The sequence below is a fragment of the Scyliorhinus torazame genome, chromosome 7, assembly GCF_047496885.1.
Source record: "Scyliorhinus torazame isolate Kashiwa2021f chromosome 7, sScyTor2.1, whole genome shotgun sequence".
Lineage (NCBI taxonomy): Eukaryota > Metazoa > Chordata > Chondrichthyes > Carcharhiniformes > Scyliorhinidae > Scyliorhinus > Scyliorhinus torazame.
In genome coordinates, this window is record NC_092713.1 from 50693459 (window position 1) to 50715786 (window position 22328).

The window sequence follows — 22328 nt, forward strand, 5'->3', positions numbered from 1 at the left end:
GGCTATAGCCATCTCGGATCATGCTCCACACTGGGTGGACCTGGAGATAGGGGAAGAAAAACAACAGCTTCCACCCTGGAGAATGGACATGGGATTATTGGCAGATGAGGGGGTGTGTTTAAGGGTGAGGGGGTGTATTGAAAGGTACTTGGAACTTAATGATAATGGGGAGGTACAGGTGGGAGTGGTCTGGGAGGCACTGAAGGCAGTGGTTAGAGGGGAGCTGATATCTATTAGGGCACATAAAGGAAAGCAGGAGGGTAGGGAAAGGGAGCGGTTGCTGAAAGAACTTCTGAGGGTGGACAGACAATACGCGGAGGCACCGGAGGAGGGACTGTACAGGGAAAGGCAAAGGCTACATGTAGAATTTGACTTGTTGACTACGGGTAATGCAGAGGCACAATGGAGGAAGGCACAGGGTGTACAGTACGAATATGGGGAGAAGGCGCGTAGGTTGTTGGCCCACCAACTGAGGAAAAGGGGAGCAGCGAGGGAGATAGAGGGGGTGAGAGATGAGGAGGGAGAGATGGAGGGGGGAGCGGAGAGAGTGAATGAAGTGTTCAAGGCATTTTATGAAAGATTATATGAAGCGCAGCCCCCGGACGGGAAGGAGAGAATGATGTGCTTTCTGGATCAGCTGGAATTTCCTAAGGTGGAGGAGCAGGAGAGAGTGGGGCTGGGAGCACAGATTGAGACGGAGGAAGTAGTGAAAAGAATTGGGAGCATGCAGGCGGGGAAGGCCCCGGGACCAGACGGATTCCCAGTTGAATTCTGGAAGAAATATTTGGACTTGCTGGCCCCGCTACTGATGAGAACCTTTAATGAGGCGAGGGAAAGGGGGCAGCAGCCCCCGACTATGTCAGAGGCAACGATATCGCTCCTCCTAAAGAAGGAAAAAGACCCGCTGCAATGCAGGTCATACAGGCCCATTTCCCTCCTGAATGTGGATGCTAAGATTCTGGCCAAGGTAATGGCAATGAGGATAGAGGATTGTGTCCCGGGGGTGGTCCATGAGGACCAAACTGGGTTTGTGAAGGGGAGACAGCTAAATACAAATATACGGAGGCTGCTAGGGGTAATGATGATGCCCCCACCAGAGGGGGAAGCAGAGATAGTGGTGGCGATGGATGCCGAGAAAGCATTTGATAGAGTGGAGTGGGATTATTTGTGGGAGGTGTTGAGGAGATTTGGCTTTGGGGACGGGTATATCAGGTGGGTACAGTTGCTGTATAGGGCCCCGATGGCGAGCGTGGTCACGAATGGACGGGGGTCTGACTATTTTCGGCTCCATAGAGGGACGAGGCAGGGATGTCCTCTGTCCCCGTTATTGTTTGCATTGGCGATTGAACCCCTGGCCACAGCACTGAGGGGTTCCAGGAAGTGGAGAGGAGTACTTAGGGGGGGGGGGCAGAAGAACACCGGGTATCTCTGTATGCGGATGATTTGTTGCTATATGTGGCGGACCCGGCGGAGGGGATGCCAGAGATAATGCGGATACTTGGGGAGTTTGGGGATTTTTCAGGGTATAAACTGAACATGGGGAAAAGTGAGTTATTTGTGGTGCATCCGGGGGAGCAGAGCAGAGAGATAGAGGATTTACCGTTGAGGAAGGTAACAAGGGACTTCCGGTACCTGGGGATCCAGATAGCTAAGAATTGGGGTACATTACATAGGCTCAATTTAACACGGTTGGTGGAACAGATGGAGGAGGATTTCAAGAGATGGGACATGGTGTCCCTGTCATTGGCAGGTAGGGTGCAGGCGGTTAAAATGGTGGTCCTCCCGAGATTCCTTTTTGTGTTCCAGTGCCTCCCGGTGGTGATCACGAAGGCTTTTTTCAAAAGAATTGAGAAGAGCATTATGAGTTTTGTGTGGGCTGGGAAGACCCCGAGAGTGAGGCGGGGATTTTTGCAGCGTAGTAGGGACAGGGAGGGGCTGGCACTACCGAGCCTAAGTGAGTACTACTGGGCCGCCAATGTTTCAATGGTGTGTAAGTGGATGGGAGAAGGGGATGGAGCGGCGTGGAAGAGATTGGAGAGGGCGTCCTGCAGGGGGACTAACCTGCAAGCAATGGTGACGGCGCCGTTGCCGTTCTCACCAAAGAAATACACCACAAGCCCAGTGGTGGTGGCTACATTGAAAATTTGGGGGCAGTGGAGATGGCATAGGGGAGGGACGGGAGCTTCGGTGCGGTCCCCGATAAGAAACAATCATAGGTTTGTTCCGGGGAGAATGGATGGGGGATTTGGAGCATGGCAAAGAGCTGGGGTAGTACAACTAAGAGATCTATTTGTAGATGGGACGTTTTTGAGTCTGGGAGCGCTGACGGAGAAATATGGGTTGCCCCAAGGGAATGCACTTCGGTATATGCAATTGAGGGCTTTTGCGAGGCAACAGGTGAGGGAATTCCCGCAGCTCCCGACGCAGGAAGTGCAGGATGGAGTGATCTCAGAGACATGGGTGGGGGACGTTAAGGTGGCGGACATATACAGGGAGAGGAGGGACGAGGGGGAGATCATGGTAGATGAGCTGAAAGGGAAATGGGAAGAAGAACTGGGGGAGGAGATTGAGGAAGTGCTGTGGGCTGATGCCCTATGTAGGGTAAACTCATCGTCCTCGTGTGCCAGGCTAAGCCTGATACAATTTAAGGTGCTACATAGGGCGCATATGACTGGAGCACGGCTTAGTAAATTTTTGGGGGTAGAGGATAGGTGTGCGAGATGCTCAAGAGGCCCAGCGAATCACACCCACATGTTTTGGTCATGCCCGGCACTACAGGGGTTCTGGGTGGGGGTGGCAAGGGTGCTTTCGAAGGTGGTGGGGGTTGGCTATATTTGGGGTTGCAGAAGAGCCGGGAGTGCAGGAGGCAAGAGAGGCTGACGTGTTGGCCTTTGCGTCCCTTGTAGCTCGGCGCAGGATATTGTTAACGTGGAAGGAAGCCAGACCCCCGGGTGTGGAGACCTGGATAAACGACATGGCAGGGTTTATAAAGTTAGAACGGATTAAGTTCGCGTTAAGGGGTTCGGCTCAGGGGTTCACCAGGCGGTGGCAACCGTTCGTCGACTACCTCACAGAAAGATAGAGGGAATGGAAAAGAAGTAGACAACAGCAGCAACCCAGGGGGGAGGGGGGGGGGGGGGGAGGAACTGGATGGACTCTCAGGGATGTTATTGTATATGTATATATGTATAGGTGTTTGGTATATGTAATTGTATATTGGATTGTTGGATTGTATTTTTGGAGAGTATTTATTTTGGACAAGGCAGTTGCCATTTAGTTTTGTTTTTTTTTGTTTTTGTTTATATATTACTTATTTATTTGTTTAAAACTGGCCACGGTTATTTATACTGCTTTATTGTTGTGTAAAAGAAACACTACGTATTGTTATGTTTGGCCAAAAAGCTTGAATAAAATATATTATTTAAAAAAAAAACACAGTGGCCACACTTGAAAAACGCCTCGAAGAATGTTAAGACGTTTCTGTCAGATGGCCCAATATCAATAACTCTGTCAAGATTAATTCAGATGTTTTATTTCACTAACAGTGCCTCTTAGTCACTTTTGCTGTCCAGGTTTCGATATTCAGCAGAATATCATATAAACTACAGAAATTACATAAAAACAATCAGAATTACATCAAGTGGCATTTACACTGCGTGGCTGTCAATCTAACTGACAGCCCAAAGAGAGCTCTAACCATTGTTGCTTAACATGCATGTGTAAAACGCTGCTCCACACAGTTCAATTTTAGATCGTTTTACACCTTCTGAAAATAATGAAGTAAATTCTGCTTCCATTCATAAGTGCCTGGAAGAACAAAAGACCTCCAAGGACTTTTTAAAACGAGGTTCCAGGCCTCAATAGAGCCATACTCCATAGAACTCCTACAGTGCAGAAAGAGGCCAATTGGCCCATCGAGTCTGCACTGACCCTCTGAAAGAGCACCCTACCTAGGCCCACTCCCCCGCCCTATCCCTGTAACCCCATAACCCCACCTATCCTACACATCCTTGGACACTAAGGAGCAATTTAACATGGCCAATCTACCTAGCTTGCACATCTTTGGACTGTGGGAGGAAACTGGAGCATCCGGAGGAAACACACGCAGGCACGGGAAGAATGTGAAAATTCCGCACAGACAGTCTTGCGTTTGATATTAGATGCACAGGGCAAATGAGTTGCCTTTACCATGGACATTTAGTGATTAGATTTTATCTTCGAATGCCGCCAGCCCGACTGAATGTAAAAATATTGTATTCCCTACAATACCATTTTATTCTCAAAGTGATGATCACTGGATTGTTACCTACTTGTTAATTTCCCAGCATATCCGGCAGTGAGAGCTGGACCTAGCGCTGGACAAAGTAAGACATCAAGGTTTGCGCTTTTCCACTTGCTGATGTACTCCTCACAGTAAGCCTAGACAAAACACAAAAACTGAAGTTTTCTTAACGGTGAGCCGCTTGACTCAGAAATTAATTCAACCAGGAAACTGATGAGGGAATTTTAACCCAGGTGTAATTTTAACTGGGCCAGTTATAAGTTCCACTCAGCAGAAAACATGCTCAGTGAAACAGAACGAAATTTGCTTCCTGACTAGATGCTGAATTTAAAGGAGCACTCATAAGGAATCTGTGAATAGTACATTTGGAAGCCAGCTTCCAATTTGTTTTCTTCTATTTTTTTCCCATCTTATCTACCCTCTGTAAGCAATCACAGGCTATCATGTGTTGATGAACAGTTAGAGGAAGAGGAGCAACAATCTGAAGAACAAAGACTAGCAGCAACCGGGCCTGGTGAAGACAGCATTTGTGATAGGGTGGGGGTCAGGGAGAGGTGGGTCCGCTTGTCAAAGGCTTCACCCAGCCCACAGGATTTATAAATGAAGACATAAGTCTGAAGTGGCCAGAATTCCAGGGAAGGAGAAAGCAAATGCTTCTGAAGTACTCCAAAGGTCTCCCTGAAGCACGACAACCGTGACATCAGTGACCGGGAAGTGCTCGCTACCAATCATTCAAAATGGCAACAACTTGTCGGTTGAGTTGTATTACAGTTGAAGTCAAATTGTTTAATGATGAGGAACAGCGGTGGCAGAGAAGAAAAGGAAGCAATTCCGGCACTCTGGATCCTACTACCTAGTGGGATGTTCTGCTCGATGTGCTCAAAGATTTGTGGGTCGAGAATCGGCCTGTTCAGACAAATGAAGAGCCATGGCAGAAATTCACAACCCCGAGTAGTCATTATCCTTGAATCAAAAGACAGCCAGCTATAGCCTTCAAGTTGACTTTGCACCTGCAACTCATTCAATGTGTCCCTCGGCGCTCTTTTTTGGGTTTGGGCCTAAAGTATAATTTCTCACTGTTACTCTGCACTATTCCCTTTTGTTTGTTTTTGAGATATTTTTAATACTAGCTTTACCACTTGAGCCCTCCCTCCAATTTCCTATTTAAAGTCCTGTGACATCCCCACCTACCCTAACTCCTACTGTTTATCCTTACTCCTAAGACCCTGGCCTCAGTTCAGTTCAGGGACATCACCAACATCCTAGGAGTATCCACTGACCAGAAGCTTAACTGGACCAGCCATTTAAATACATAAAAACTACCAAGAGGTTGGGAATTCTGTGGCAAGTAACTCACCTTCTGACTCCCCAAAATCTGTCCACCACCTACAAAGCACAAATTATGCAATATTCTCTACTTGCCTTTTTGCCTTGTCGCAAAAAGTTGGTTTATAGGTGCAACAGGTGATTAAGAAGGCAAATGGAATGTTGTCCTTCATTGCTAGAGGGATGGAGTTTAAGATGAGGGAGGTTATGCCGCAATTGTATAAGGTGTTAGTGAGGCCACACCTGGAGTATTGTGTTCAGGTTTGGTCTTCTTACTTGAGAAAGGACGTACTGGCACTGGAGGGTGTGCAGAGGAGATTCACTAGGTTAATCCCAGAGCTGAAGGGGTTGGATTACGAGGAGAGGTTGAGTAAACTGGGGCTGTACTCGTTGGAATTTAGAAGGATGAGGGGGAACTTATAGAAACATATAAAATTATGAAGGGAATAAATAGGATAGATGAGGGCAGGTTGTTTCCACTGGCGGGTGAAAGCAGAACTAGGGGGCATAGCCTCAAAATAAGGGGAAGTAGATTTAGGATTGAGTTTAGGAGGAACTTCTTCATCCAAAGGGTTGTAAATCTATGGAATTCCTTGCCCAGTGAAGCAGTAGAGGCTCCTTCATTAAATGTTTTTAAGATAAAGATAGATAGTTTTTTGAAGAATAAAGGGATTAAGGATTATGGTGTTCAGGCCGGAAAGTGGAGCTGAGTCCACAAAAGATCAGCCATTATCTCATGGAATGGCGGAGCAGGCTCGAGCAGGCTCGAGGGGCCAGATGGCCTACTCCTGCTCCTAGTTCTTATGTTCTTATGAATGCAACTTTCACAACACTCAAGAAGCTCGACACTATCCAGGACAAAGCAGCCTGTTTGATTCATATCCCATCCAGCACCTTAAACATTAACTGCCTCCACAGTGCCTGGAGTATGTGCCATCAACAAGATGCACTTGCCAATATCCAAAAAGGACCATCCTCTACCATCTAGAATGACAAGGCTAGTATATTTACAGGAGCATCACCAGCACGTGCACATTCCCCTCCAAGCCACACAAGATCCTGATTTGGAACTTTATCACCGTTCCTTCACTGTTACTGAGTCAAAAACACGGAACTCCATTCCTATCAGCCCTGTGGGTGTACCTACACCACTCTGACTGCAGTGCTTCAAGAAAGCAGCTCACCATCTTCTTCTTAAGAGCAATTAGCGATGGGCTGTAAATTATGGCTTTGCCAACGAAGCCCATATCCCTGTACGAATAAAAAAAATGGAGCCTATTCTAATGGTAGTTGCTTCTTGTCTTAATACTGGTCCTAATGCCCCACTAAATAGAAACCCTCTTTCCCCAGCATTCCTTCAACTACATCTTCACCTCCTTACCCCCATGCCAATTGACACACGAATCAGCTAATAATCCACTGGTCCCGATACGCAACCCTCAAGGTCCTGCTCTTCAATTTACTTGCTAAACAGGACCTTTTGTCTAATCTTCCCAATATTGTTGTTCCCAACATAAATCATTAGAACTAGATCCTCCTCCCTCACCAATATCGTTTTAAACTGGTTTGAGATGTTCCTCACCTCAGCACCGGGCAGGAAATCTGCCATGTAGAACTCTCCATCCTGCTTACAAAAGGTTCTATCTGTTCCCCTACAACTACCACATTAACTTACCCTCCTCCTCCTCCCTCTTTGGATGGCATCTTGCTCCAAGGTGGCTTGATCTGTATTCTGGCTGTCATTCCAACAATCTTTACCCTATCCTTTCAGGCAGCAAGTATGGTGAACTTATTGAATAGGAAGTTTCTGCAGCTCTTCATTCACTAGCTTAACTGGGTCCCTATTACTCTGCACACTATCTTTCATACCAAACCCTTTGTGAACCTGCATCTCTATATGATACATAAACTGTTGAAATACAGTTTCCCCCTCCCTTTCATCTCAGAGCATCTCCAACTTGCACTCAATGACTCGGAACCGGAGAGATTCGAGACAGAAATATCTACTGCGGAGTGCTCACTCGCAACAGTTTCACCATCCACTACCTCCCACATTGGGTTGGCCAGACACACAATCTGCTCTGCTGTATTTATTTTGTGGTTTGTTTTGTCTACACACTTAAACTTGTACTGAGCAATAAAATAAAACATGAGACCAAAATGTTTTAACGTTTACTGCCTCGAGTTTACACGAGCCACGACAAGTTTTGGAGGCTAAAGGCAGCCTTTACGCCCCAATTCCCACTTGAATGAAATTCCCAACTTCAGCACTCTGTTTACAACACAGTTTGAGCCACCAACTCAGACATGCTGGTGAGTGGCTGCCCGCCTAAGCAGGGGCACAAAATCATGAGGGGACGGCGCAAGTTCAATCCTGCACAACGTGTAGTCAGCCTGCAATTCTTAAAGGGAGGTTCATTTTGGCTGGACGAGGGCCTGGAAGTCACTTCAGTTTGACCTGGGAAAAACACAAGAATGGGATTACAGTTGGGAGTGCGCTCCAATATTTTCTGATGCTGCACTGGAGGCCTTGGTGCAGGAGGTGGAGAGAATGAGAAATATAATTTGTGCACAGGGAGCCTCGAGGCCCTCCAGACAATCCTTGTGAAGGCAGTAGGCACAGATAGCCATTGTGATCAATGCCAGCAGTCTAGTTCCTGACGGCCTGGACATAATGGAAGTTCAATAACCTCACAGGAGTGGTCAAGGCCAGTAAATGCATTTTCAAATGCCATATCCTACCAACTGCATCGCTAGACTCAGACACTGCTCAAAGAATCACCTCAGCTACCAAGAATCTCTATAAACCATGACATATACGCCACATATATGGCTTCACCTCATCCTCACCTACTTAGCACTGCTTTAAGCCTCATATCAAATCACACAACCTGCAACGTTAGCTATTCAACCATGAAAACCGCTTCATCCAGCTGAATGGTGAGAGACTGAAATCCATTTCCATTGAAGAACATCTCAACAGTTGACTTCCTGTGCCTGCAAATTGTGTTTGTGAGTGTGCTGTCATTGAAACCCGACACCATGCAGAAGCTGGCAATCCCCACAAAGCTGTTGGCACACCTCGGAGGAAAGAATGAAATAAAAGGTAAATGACAAACTCTGTGATGTTGCAAATCTCTTCTATGCAAACCTGGGCGGAACCAGGCAGTACAGGTTTGTTGCCATGGTCTGTCACAGCCCATGACACTGCTGGCTGCCCCACTGTCATTTGTTGCTGAGAGCAGCATTACTAAGCTCAAGGCAAGACTTCCACTTGTATCTGGGGAGGAAGCACAGTCAACAGAACTGCCGGCCAATTGAATGGTTGGCATCTCAATAGGCCCAAGTGCAAGTGGACGCCTGCTTGATCTTCTTAAATTTGAGATAGTTAGCAGGCAGGTAGGCTGTAGAGGCCACATAATGCATTTACCGAGCACCCCCCCCTCAAACTCACTGAGTATAAAATCCAGCCTATTACAGCATGTGCACTTACAGATAGTCATTGATTCTCTTGGACCCCTCACTCATTCACATTTAAAATATGCAAAATATAAGCAAAAATGTTTCAACTGAAGAGCAAATTGAGCAAAATCTGAAAGATACAAAAGTTAATCTCACCTCGATTGCAGTGTGCAGCTTCCACAGTTCATCAATTGATCTAGAAGGATATAACAAGAAGACACAGCGAATCCAGAAAGGAGGAAGGCACAAGGAAAGAGAATGAAGGTTTAGAGTAACTGCATTCATTGTAAGTCTGGAATGCTGTAATATTACCAAAAATAAACCAATGTTAAAAAAATTTAATTGTAAACCATTGGATATATTCAGAATCAAAATGTTTTACTTTGTAATTTTGTCTTTAACAATTACACAATTATATAACTACACAGTTAAAATTAGTTTTTTAAATTTAGTATGACAGGGGGTTAGTAATCTGCTGGCAGGCACCAAGCACAGAGTAACAGTCAGATCACCCAACCATAGTCCCAAATGACAATAGGAATCTCTCTCCATTAAAACAAGATAACTTGGCAACTCCTTGGGTGAAATTCTCCGGTATCGGCGCGATGTCTGCCGACTGGTGCCCAAAACGGTGCAAATCAGTCGGGCATCGCGCCGCCCCAAAGGTGCGGAATGCTCCGCATCTTGGGGGGCCGAGCCCCAACCTTAAGGGGCTAGGCCCGCGCCGGACTAATTTCCGTCCCGCCAGCTGGCGGAAAAGGCCTTTGGTGCTCCGCCAGCTAGCGCAGAAATGACATCTCCGGGCGGCGCATGCGCGGTAGCGTTAGCGCCCGCTGACGGCATTCCCGTGCATGCGCTGTGGATGGAGTCTCTTCCGCCTCCACCATGGTGGAGACCGTGGCGAAGGCGGAAGGAAAAGAGTGCCCCCACGGCACAGGCCCGCCCGCGGATCGGTGGGCCCTGATCGCGGGCCAGGCCACCGTGGGGGCACCCCCCAGGGCTAGATCGCCCCGCGCCCCCCCCCCCAGGACCCCGGAGCCCGCCCGCGCCGCCTTGTCCGCTGGTGAGGTAGGTGGTTTAATCTACGCCGGTGGGACAGGCATTTTAGCAGTGGGACTTCGGCCCATCCGGGCCGGAGAATCATTGGGGGGGGGGGGGGGGCCGCCAACCGGCGCAGCGCGATTCCCGCCCCCAGCCGAATATCCGGTGCCGGAGAATTCAGCAACCGGCGGGGGCGGGATTCACGCCAGCCCCCGGCGATTCTCCGACCCAGCGGGGGGTCGGAGAATCTCGCCCCTTGTTTGAGGGTTGCCGCTCTGCAATCGTGGGGCAAGACAGTAAGGCACGGCTTTCCAAGAAATACCACAACTGGTATAGAGACTGACGTAAGGGGCACGGGCATCATTCTGCATCAAGCCAACAGAGCTAACCACCCGCCAGACCATACAATGTACAACATACACAAATCTGCAGCAATTCCACAGAGTGCTGATAGTTGCAAAAAGGTTTCCTGAAGAATTATCACCACACTCAAAGACAATTTTCTAGGTGTGTTCAGCCAGAATACAAAATCAAAATATGGAATGAATGAGGGTGTTCAAAGCCTTACCTTACTCCAGACAGGTATCTGCAGGTTTCTGCAATCCTAGGACACTAAAACAAGTAAAAGGTTGCATGCACTTTAGAAAAGTACTGATTGAACCCAAACAATAATTATTCAGATATACTTCATAGAATTCCTACTGTCAGAAGGAGGCCACTCGGCTTATAGAGTCTACACCAACCCTCTGGAAGAGTACCCTACCTTGGCCCATTCCCCCATCCTATCTCTGCAACACCATAATTCCACTTGACCTTTGGCCACAAAGGGGTAATTTGGCATAGCCAATCCACCTAAGCTGCACACCTTTGAACTGTGGGAGGAAACTGGAGCACTCGGAAGAAACCGACGCAGGCATAGGGGGAATGTGCTAACTCCGCGCAGTCACCCAAGGCTGGGATCGAACCTGGGTCCCTGGTGCTTTGAGGCAGCAGTGCTAACCATTGTGCCACCGTGCCGACCCCCCTCCACCCGCACCATTTCCCCACCTCACCCTTTCTCTAGCCACCTAGCTCTCTCTACCCCATAAACACACAGACCTTTGCAACTCAACACACAATGTTGGATAGCAGCCATAGGATATTCTGGTTATTAACATATACATGTAGATATAGTCCCACATCCCTCAAGTAAAGACAGTGATGCATAATACAATGTGTGAGATCTTCCACTTCTTCACACCGGCGGGATCATCTGATTCCACCGATGGCACATCCCCGCCGCAGGTTTCCTGGCAGCATGGGGTAGAATCAATAAGAAATCCCACCCACTGCCAAGAAACACGCCTCAGCGAGGCCAGCAAATCTCATCCAATGGTTATCTACAGATAGGTCCCGCTATATTGTGGGTTCTTAAAAATCGGGCGGCGCGATGCTGCAGTGGTTAACACTGCTACCTCACGCCGCAGAGAACCCAGGTTCAATCCCAGCCCCGGGTCACTGTCCGTGTGGAGTTTGCACATTCTCCCTGTGTCTGCATGGGTCTCACCCTCACAACCCAAAAATGTGCAGGGTAGGTGGATTCAGTTATGCATTTTCCTTTTTCAAGAGGCCCAGCAGAGATTTGATAACGGCCACAATGGAGAAATGCCGCCCGTAGACATACTTATGGAACTTCCTGATGCCAAATATCACCGCCAAGCTTTCCTTCACTATTTGGCATTGTATCGTTCCCCCGTCTGCAGAGTCCTCGAAACTGAAGCAAGAGGCTGCTCCATCCCATCATCCCATCGACACCACCCTGATGCCAGAGAGGGAGGCATCACAAGCCAGAGCTAGCGGTCAAAATGGGTCAAAATGGGTGAAGAGCTGCGAGGATGACAGACGCTTCTTTAGCCCAGCAAATGCTTCTTCCCGTAAGGCAACACAAACCCACTTCTGGTTCTTCTTTCGTAGTATGTGGAGGGGTGCCAACAGGGTAGCTAGGTTTGAGATGAATTTTCCACAATAATTCATTGGGCCCAAGGATGACTGGAGTTTATTGCCATCACTCGGGGTTGGGGTCCCTTTTATGGCCTGAACCTTCACCTCCACTGGGTTTAGGCCATCTCGGTCCACCCTGAACTCCAAATACGTTACTGCCTTTGGTCTGAGCACACATTTGCTCCTCTTCAGCTGGGTGCCAACTTGGCCGAATTATCCGAGCACTTCCTCCAGGTTTCCCATGTGTTCCTCGTCGGTGGCATCTGTGACAAGCACGTCCTATAATTATACAGCTACCTTTGGCAGTCCTTGAAGAATACCTTCCATCACTCATTGGAAGATTGCCGGAGCTGACGAGGCCCGAACGGGAGGTGGATGTACTCAAATAACCCTCTGTCGGTGTTTATACTTGGATATTTCTTGGATGCAGAGTCCAGTTCCACCTGCAAATAGGCAGGGCTCATATTGTAAAGGAACATCCTCCAGCCAGTTTCGCGTATAAATCTTCCACCCTGGGCATCGGGTAACGGACCAGGCACAAAACCCTGTTTACCATGGGTTTGTAATCTCCTCAGAGTCAGACATACTTGTCCGGCCTCATGAGGCCCACTCCGCAAACTGTACTGGGCATATGATTTCCAGATTTTGTAGGCATTGCAGCTCTATATCAACTTCGATGAAGACGTAGGGTCTTGCCCTAAATTATGTGGGTTGAGCCTCCGGGTCCATGTGTATATGTGGTCCCCTTTATTCTGCCCAGATCCTCCTCAAGTACATCAGGTACTTTCCCAGGACTTCCATACAATTTTCTGTTCCCTGCACCATGACTAAGGGTAGCTTGACCAATTGCTGTCAGTGTGTCACCGGAGTCACAGTGGTCCACCCGATGCTCAGTGGTTTGCCTGGATAGGTTGCCAACCTGGCCTTGGTAGCTTGCAGTGTAAGTGGCAAGATCCCAGAACGGAGCTGGGGAAAGGTCTGTTGGTCCGCAATGGAGACAGCAGCTCCCGGGTCCATCTCCATCACCAGAGGATGCCCGTTCACTTGCGACGTGACCCAGTTCGGCGCCACCTTTGGGGCGGTGATGCAATTCAGCTGCATCATACCGACTTCTTCTGGTGGAGCCATCTGCAAGGCCCTGGCTCATGATGACCTCATTGGCTGTCCTGGACAGCTTTTTCACTGCTGATTCCGGAAACCCTGATCACCAGGTGTTCTCCAGCCACAAATCTGGCAATGTGACCTCCCTTTCGTACTCAGGGGAGATAACCAGCAGGTCTTCAGTGGCTCCTGAGTATTGGATCCGTCTGCGTAATTGCACCTTGGCTTACCTCTTGGTAGATGATCTGGCTATTCTGGTACTGCCCTGTGATGTTGCGGGAGTCCAATACGGAGGTCAGGTCAAACTATGGACCCCGTAGTCCATGGACCCATAAGACCATAAGACATAGGAGCAGAATTAGGCCACTTGGCCCACCGAGTCTGCTCCGCCATTCAATCATGGCTGATATTTTCTCATCCCCATTCTCCTGCCTTCTCCCCATAACCCCTGATCCCCTTATTAATCAAGAACCTATCTATACCTGACCCTGAAGCTCCTTTACCCCTTTGCATTTTCGCGGGGTAGTGACGACTCAATGGCCCATTTCAAGTCTAACATGGGCTCCCTCTGGGGATTTCCTTTCAAAGGCATTTGCTGTAGGCCAAAAGAAAGCCTACATCCCGCTGTTCTTCCCACAGAACTCAGTCCGTTGACAATAGCGATCAACCACATGGATTGTCTCTGAACTGCTCAATTGGTGGCCCTAAATGGACACAATACACAAGGACGTGGCTTGATCTGAGCTGCATGCTGTTTGCGCAGGACACCCTCAGGACTGTTCCAGTCATGTAGTTCAACATTATGGGTGGCACGGTGGCACAGTGGTTAGCACTGCTGCCTCACAGCGCCAGGGACCCGGGTTCGATTCGGACCTTGGATGACTGAGAGGCATTCTCCCAGTGTCTGCATGGGTTTCCTCCAGATGTTCCGGTTTCATCGCACAGTCCAAAGCTGTGCCGGTTAGGTAGACTGGCTGTGCTAAATTGCCCCTTTGGGGTTGCAGTAATAGGAAGGGGGATTGGGCCTAGGTAGTGTGGTGTTCTAATCAGAGGATGGTTGGCGTAGTGTTCACAAAGACCACAACTAGCTTTTATATTGAACAAAGCTTAAGATTTATTTACACTACTTAATTGGATTCGACACTTACTGCTATATAATAAACAGTTGATAATAAACATTCACAATCTACACTCATCAACAATCTAGTCATCTACTACTAATCTCTACACTAATACAATAACTATGATCTACTCTCACTCACACTATCTTTCCTACAGTCTGTCTTCTCACCTTCTCCTCAACCACTTACCCAGAAGGTTCAGCATTGATGCCTTATATAGTTCTGCATCTAGCTCCCCCTAGTGGTTGATTTGTATATAACATTAACCCTTACAGTTCTGTACATTTATCATGTCACATTCCCCTTTCTTCGGAAAAAAGTTATAAACTCTAACTTTTTTTTAATGAATATTACATTAGTGAGCATGAATGATTATCCTGTTTTACATTCAGTTGCAAAAATAAATGTCATATCACTGGAGTGATTACAGAGGAATAGTTATGTCATTACAAATTCAGTCTATTCGGTGGTTTCCTCGTTCTCGTTGATCTTTTCAGTGGTCTTGTCGAAGTATTCAAGTTGTCTTCCAAATTGTCTTGATTCGTTGTTGATAATGAAGAATTTGGAAAGTCAATGTTTTGGAAAATGGCATCCTGAGCAATAATGTTCGGAGTGTGAAATGGAACATAATTCTTTATCTTCAGTAATGCTCTTCTATTTCTTTTAAACATTGTTCCATTTTCAGTTTGTGCCAAATATGATCCTGGTGAAATTTGTCGTAATACTCGAGCAATATGTGACCATCCTCCACCAGGATTTTGTATTAGAATGTAGTCTCTTTTTTGCAATGTCGTTAAAGGTTTTGTGTGCCTGTTGTAGCAGTCTTTTTGTTTTCGTTTTTGTAACCTCAGGCGGTTATGTAGTTCTTGTTCATCCATATGCTGAATCGTGATTTCTGGTAACGTGGTACATATTTTTCTTCCCATCAACATCTGGGTGGGCGGAGCTTCCGGTGGCGCTCGCGAGCGAAGTGGCTGCGTCGAGAAGAGGCTCCTGCTGGTCCGCGATATTTCGGACTTTTTCGGGGGTTTCCCAGTGATTCTTTCTTCCCGGGTTTCTTCGGCCTTTGGGGCCTGAGGGACGGGCGTCGGGTCGGTCCGGTTTGGAGCCGGTGAGGAGCCCCGCGGGAGTGTCCAGCAGCCAGAGCGGGAGGCATCGATCCAGAGGTCGGATGCATGGGCGGAGCTTGACACGAGGCAAGGCAATCGAGGTGGCAGGCCCGAGTCCAGAACGCGATGTAGAGGGGGACTAGAGCCACATTGGGTGGCTCCCACTGAAAATGGATCCTTGAGGAGTTTGAAGTCCGGTCCCCAGGGGAAGAAATTTTTTGATTTTGGAATTTTTGGAAAAAATGTTTTTTTGAAAATAATTATTTATTTTTTTTCGGATGAAGAAAGAAAGAAAAAATAATAAGTCGTTAGAGGATGCGAAAAGCAGCTAGGAAGAAGGAAGAAAACCCGGGCTCGCCGTTGAATGAGAAGGCCAGTAAAAGCGCTGACAAGATGGCGGCGGATGCCGGACCGCATGGTGGGGCCGCACTACTTACGGTGGAAAGGATGACCAAGGTGATGGCGGTGGAGCTGGAAAAGTAGTTTGCGAGGCATATGGAGGTTCACTGGAGGGTGAAAGACCAGGTGAGACTTAAAAAGGTCTGGGTTAGTCAGGTGTTTCACTCTGGACTTGACGGAAGGGCTCAAGGGGTAGCGGTAATGGTCAGCAAAAGAGTACGCTTCCAGATGGAGAAGGTGGTGGCAGATCAGGGGGGTAGATATGTGATTGTGACAGGGGCGCTGGAGGGGAGGTTAGTGGAGCTGTTAAGTGTATACGGCCCCAATTAGGATGATGTGGGATTCGCAAAGAAGGTGTTTGGGGCCATACCCGACTTGGACATACACAAACTGACAGTGGGGGGGACTGGAACTTGGTGTAGGAGCCAAGGTTGGACAGGTCATGGCCACGCTCGTTGGTCCCATCAGGAGCGGTGAAGGCGTTAGCTGGGCTGATGGTGGAAATGGGAGGGGTGGACCCTTGGAGGTTTCTGCACCCGAGGGAGCGGGAGTACTCGTTTTTCTCAGCAGTCATAAGGTATATTCGCAGAGTGACTTTTTCATGGTGGGGAAAGCTTTGCTGGCTGGGATTAAGGGGTCGGAATACTCGGCAATTCCGCATTGGGTGGATATGGTGCTGGAGAAGGGGGTAGCGCAGAGGCCGGAGTGGAAATTAGATGTGGGACTTTTGGGGGACCAAGGGTTCTGCGACAAAATTGAAAAGGTAATTGAGGAACATGTAGGTTTCAATTGTACAGGTGAGGTGTCGAAGGCAGTGGTCTGGGAGGCTCTAAAGGCGGTGGTGAGGGGGTGAGGTGATTTTGTTTAAGGCCAGGGTGGACAAAGAGGAGAGATTGGAGTAGCAGAGGGTAATAGATGAGATGTTGGAGGTAGATAGAAGTTATGCAGAGGATGGGGACTCAGCAAAGCTGGAAAAGTGGAAGGAACTACAGGCGAGCTTTGACCGACTATCTACCAGGAAGGCGGTGTGCCAACTGAGATGAGCAAGGGGTGCAGTTTATGAACATGGAGATAAGGTATGTTAGCAGGTCAGCTCCGGAGGGAAGAAGCGGCAAGGGAAATTGTGCAGGTGAGGGATAGGACAGGGAAGTTGGTGGTGGCTCCGGATCTGATTAACAAGGTTTTTGAGGAATTGTATGAGAGGTTGTACAGGTCAGAGCCACCTGGGGGAGACCGTGAGATGCAGGAATTCTAGATGGGTTGGAGTATCCGAGGTTAGGGGAGGGGGACAGGGCTACATTAGAAGGAGCGATAGTGGAGCAGGAGATAAAGGGTGCGCTTGGGAGGATGCTGTCGGGGAAGGTGGCAGGGCCGGATGGGTTTCCGGTGGAATATTATAAAAAATTCAAGGATAAGCTGGCACCCCTGATGGTGGGAATGTTTGACGAGGTGATAGGGAGGGGGGTGTTGCCACAAACTTTGGGGCAGGCATCGATTTCCCTGTTGCTAAAAATAAGATAAGGATCCGATGGAATGGGTGTCGTATAGGCACATATCACTTCTGAATGTGGACGCAAAAGTATTGGCGACAGTACTGGCAGGTAGGCTGGAGGAGTGCCTTCCGAAGGTAATAGGGGAGGATCAGACGGGGTTCGTGAAAGGTAGGCAGCTCTTTTCAAACATTAGAAGGGTATTGAACGTCATTATGGCACCGGCAGAAGGGAAGGAAACAGAGGTGATTGTGGCACTGGAGGCTGAGAAGGCATTTGACCGGGTAAAATGGGAGACTTGATGGCAGTTCTGGAGCGATTTGGGATTGGACCAAGATTTGTGAACTGGGTAAAGCTACTATATAAGGAGCCAAGGGCGAGTGTCCACACAAACAACATCAGCTCGAGATACTTTTCTCTCCACCGTGGGACTAGGCAGGGATGTCCTATGTCCCCCCTGCTGTTTGCACTCGCGATTGAGCCATTGGCCATCGCATTAAGAACATTAAGAAGTTCGGGGGTATGCAAAGGAATAATGCCGGGGGGGATAGAGCATAGGGTATCCTTGTATGCCGATGACTTGCTGTTATACGTGTTGGAACCGAGTGTGTTGATAGGGGTAATATTGGAGCTGCTTCGAGTGTTTGGGTCTTTCTCGGGGTACAAACTAAATCTAGATAAGAGTGAGTATTTTGTGTGTCTCGGCCGGGGGTGGGGGCAGGGGTGTGGGGGCTGCCATTCCGTAGGCAGGGACTCACTTTAGGTACCTGGGGGTGCAGGTTGCCCGGGAGTGGGGGGGCTCCACAGGTACAACATCAATAGTTTGGTGAAGAGAGAGTGAAAGCTGATCTGGCAAGGGGGGATGGTCTCCCTTTGTCACTGGCGGGTCGAGTACAGGCGGTTAAAATGAACGCGCTGCCACGATTTCTGTTTATTTTTCAATGCCTGCCTATTTTCCTGCCAAAGGCTTTTTTCAGAGAGATAGAGGGAAGGATTACGTTGTTCATATGGGGAGGGAAGGTGACCAGAGTTAGAAAGGTGCTACTACAGAGGGGAAGGCAGACAGGGGGTTTGGTTCTTACGAATCTGTTGTATTACTACTGGGCGGCGAATGTGGATAAAGTGCGGAGCTGGTTCAGAGGGGTTGATTCCCAGTGGTCCAGAATAGAGGAGAGTTTGTGCAGGGTGTCAGGATTGAAAGCACTAGCAACAGTGCCGCTCCCGCTAGCCCCGGGGAAGTACTTCGTCAACACTTCGGATTGGGGGGCAGGGTCAAGGGAAATGCCCATTCAGGGGAACCACAGATTTAAGCCAGGGAGGTGGGATGGAAATTTCGGAAATGGGAGGAGAAGGGGATTAAGACACTGAAAGATTTGTTTCTTAGGGGTCGGTTTGCAGGATTGAAGGAGCTGGGGGGGGGGGAATCACGTTCATATGTTTTGGTCCTGTCCAAAGCTAAAGGATTACTGGAGGGAGGTTTTTAGGGTCATTTCTAAATTGGTGCACGTGAAACTGGACCCGGGCCCCCGGGAGGCCATATTCGGCGTGTCGGACCAGCCAGGGTTGGAAACGGGTGCGGAGGCAGATGTTGTAGCCTTCGCCTCGTTAATCGCCCGAAGACAGATCCTGATGGGTTGGAGGACAACCTCTCCACCCTGTGCCCTGGCGTGGCGGGGGGACCTGTTGGAATTCTTGACTCTTGAGAAGGTTAAGTTTGAACTGAGGGGAAGGATGGAGGGGTTCTACAATTCATGGGCATTATTCATCATGCACTTTCAAGAACTGGATAACATCGAACATTAGTTGGGGCGGGTGGGTGGGAGGGTTGGGGGGAGGCGGGCGGTTTGTGTTGATGGTGACTGTGGGTGATTCTGATTCCTTTTTGTTATTTGTTTATGTGAACATGCGGGCTACTGTTTGGGGTTTGGTGGGAGGATGGGATCGTTGTTATTGATATGGGGATTGACATATTTGTTACTGATTATTGTTTATTGTTGGTGGGCGTAAATTTGGGAGAAAATGTGAAAAAGGAGAATAAAGAAATATTTTCAAAAACATCTGGGTGGGTGACAAACCTGATGACAAACGACCCTCTGTATGTCAACAGTGCTAATGATAAATCTTTGTTGTCATCTAGTGCATTGCTGAATGGCTCCTTATCTGTTCCTATGCCTTTCTCAGCTTTGCCATTGGATTGGGGGTACAATGGACTTGATGTTATATGGTTAAAATGATAACGTTCTGCAAATTGGTGTCCATCACCAGCTGGTGAAGCAAGGACCATTGTCAGAGACAACGTATAATGAAATTCCTCATCGAGTAAAAACAGATTTCCCTGCTCGGATTACAGATCGAGTCGTTGAATCATTGATGCACAATCAATGACCACTAAAACGATGTGGAGATGCCGGCGTTGGACTGGGGTGAGCACAGTACGAAGTCTTACAACACCAGGTTAAAGTCCAACAGGTTTGTTTCAAACACTAGCTTTCGGAGCAATGCTCCTTCCTCAGGTGAATGAAGAGGTCTGTTCCAGAAACACATATATAGACAAATTCAAAGATGCCAAACAATGCTTGGAATGCGACCATTAGCAGGTGATTAAATCTTCACAGATCCAGAGATGGGGTAACCCCAGGTTAAAGAGGTGTGAATTGTACCAAGCCAGGATTGGTAGGATTTCGCAGGCCAGATGGTGGGAGATGAATGTAATGCGACATGAATCCCAGGTCCCGGTTGAGGCCGCACTCACGTGTGCGGAACTTGGCTATAAGCTTCTGCTCGGCGATTCTGCGTTGTCGCGCGTCCTGAAGGCCGCCTTGGAGAACGCTTACCCGGAGATCAGAGGCTGAATGCCCTTGACTGCTGAAGTGTTCCCCGACTGGAAGGGAACATTCCTGCCTGGTGATTGTCGCGCGATGTCCGTTCATTCGTTGTCGCAGCGTCTGCATGATCTCACCAATGTACCACGCTTCGGGACATCCTTTCCTGCAGCGTATGAGGTAGACAACGTTGGCCGAGTCGCACGAGTATGTACCGCGTACCTGGTGGGTGGTGTTCTCACGTGTAATAGTGGTATCCATGTCAATGATCTGGCACGTCTTGCAGAGATTGCCATGGCAGGGTTGTGTGGTGTCCTGGTCACTGTTCTGAAGACTGGGTAGTTTGCTGCAAACAATGGTCTGTTTGAGGTTGCGCGGTTGTTTGAAGGCAAGTAGTGGGGGTGTGGGGATGACCTTGGCAAGATGTTCATCGTCATCAATGACGTGTTGAAGGCTGTGAAGAAGGCGACGTAGTTTCTCCGCTCCGGGGAAGTACTGGACAACGAAGGGTATTCTGTCGGTTGTGTCCCATGTGTGTCCTCTGAGGAGGTTGGTGCGGTTTTTCGCTGTGGCGCATTGGAAATGTCGATCGATGAGTCGAGTGCCAGTTCCCGTTCGTACGAGGGCATCTTTCAACGTCTGTAGATGTCTGTTACGCTCCTCCTCGTCTGAGCAGATCCTGTGTATATGGAGCGCTTGTCCATAGGGGATGGCTTCTTTAATGTGTTTAGGGTGGAAGCTGGAGAAGTGGAGCATCGTGAGGTTATCCGTGGGTTTGCGGTAAAGCGAAATGCTGAGGTGACCGTCCTTGATGGAGACGAGTGTGTCCAAGAATGCAACTGGTTTTGGAGAGTAGTCCATGGTGAGACTGATGGTTGGATGGAACTTATTAATGTCATCGTGTAGTCCTTTAAGTGATTCTTCGCCGTGGGTCCAAAGGAAAAAAATGTCATTGATGTATCTGGTGTATAACGTCGGTTGAAGGTCCTGTGCGGTGAGTAGGTCCTGTTCAAACTTGTGCATGAAGATGTTGGCGTATTGGGGTGCGAATTTGGTCCCCATGGCTGTTCCGTGCGTCTGGATGAAGAACTTGCTTTCGAAGGTGAAGACGTTGTGATCCAGAATGAAGCGGATGAGTTGCAGAATTGCGTCTGGAGATTGGCAGTTGTCAGTGTTGAGTACTGAGGCTGTTGCAGCAATGCCGTCGTCATGGGGGATGCTGGTGTAGAGTGCCGAGACGTCCATTGTGACGAGGAATGTTCCTGGTTCAACTGGTCCATGGGTGCTGAGTTTCTGTAGCAAGTCCGTCGTGTCGCGACAGAAGCTGGGCGTACCTTGTACGATGGGTTTCAAGATGCCCTCGATGTAGCCAGAGAGGTTCTCACACAAGGTCCCATTGCCTGAAACGATAGGGCGGCCTGGTGCGTTGGCCTTATATATTTTCGAGAGGCAGTAGAGATCTCCAATGCGGGGAGTACGTGGGATGAGAGCACGTAGGGTGCTCTGAAGATCTGGATCCAAGGTCTTGATCAGTCTGTTAAGTTGGCGGATGTGTTCCTTGGTCGGATCTGCGGGTAACTGTCTGTAGTGTTCTTGGTTGTTCAGTTGTCGGTATACTTCTTTGCAGTAGTCCGTTCTGTTCAGTACGACAGTGGCCCCTCCTTTGTTTGCTGGTTTGATGACGATGCTGTGGTTGGTCTTGAGCGCGGATGGCATTGCGTTGTGCTTGGGTGACGTTCGGGGCTGTCTTGTGAATGTGACTGATGAATCTGGCATTGACGCGACTCCTGACGGCTTGAGCATACATGTCGAGTCTAAGGCAGCGGCCTTCCGGAGGGGTCCAATTCGACTCTTTCCTCTTCGGTTGCCGCACCGCAGATCTGTCGGTCTGCTGTTCCGGTTCATTGATAGTCTGTTTGGGTTCGCTGTTGGCCTCTTGGGGTCTGTGGAAGAATTCCCGGAGCCTCATTCGCCTGATGAATTCCTCCGTGTCTGCCGCGAGACTGATGGGGTCCATTTTGGTGGTGGTGCAGAAATTGAGCCCTCTGCTGAAGACTTCGATTTCGTCTGGTTGAAGGGTGTAGTCTGACAAGTTGACAATAGATTTCCCTGTATTGTTTTCTACTGTGGCACCAGGGGTGGCTTGGTTGCTGCCGGTGGTGATGCCAAGTTTCTCAAGCTTTCTGTTCTTGGTG

General features: G+C 48.7%; 1 protein-coding gene across 2 annotated transcripts in view; it reads right to left on the minus strand.

Moving 5' to 3' along the window:
• faah (fatty acid amide hydrolase) overlaps nt 1-22328 on the minus strand; it is a 109787-nt gene that overhangs the window by 18169 nt on the left and 69290 nt on the right. For both annotated transcript variants that reach the window (XM_072510681.1, XM_072510682.1), the window contains exons 11-13: nt 10680-10723; nt 9227-9266; nt 4311-4419 (exon numbers count right to left, since the gene is read on the minus strand). In XM_072510681.1, coding sequence (XP_072366782.1) covers nt 4311-4419; nt 9227-9266; nt 10680-10723 — 193 coding nt within the window. The remainder of the gene's footprint in view (nt 1-4310; nt 4420-9226; nt 9267-10679; nt 10724-22328) is intronic.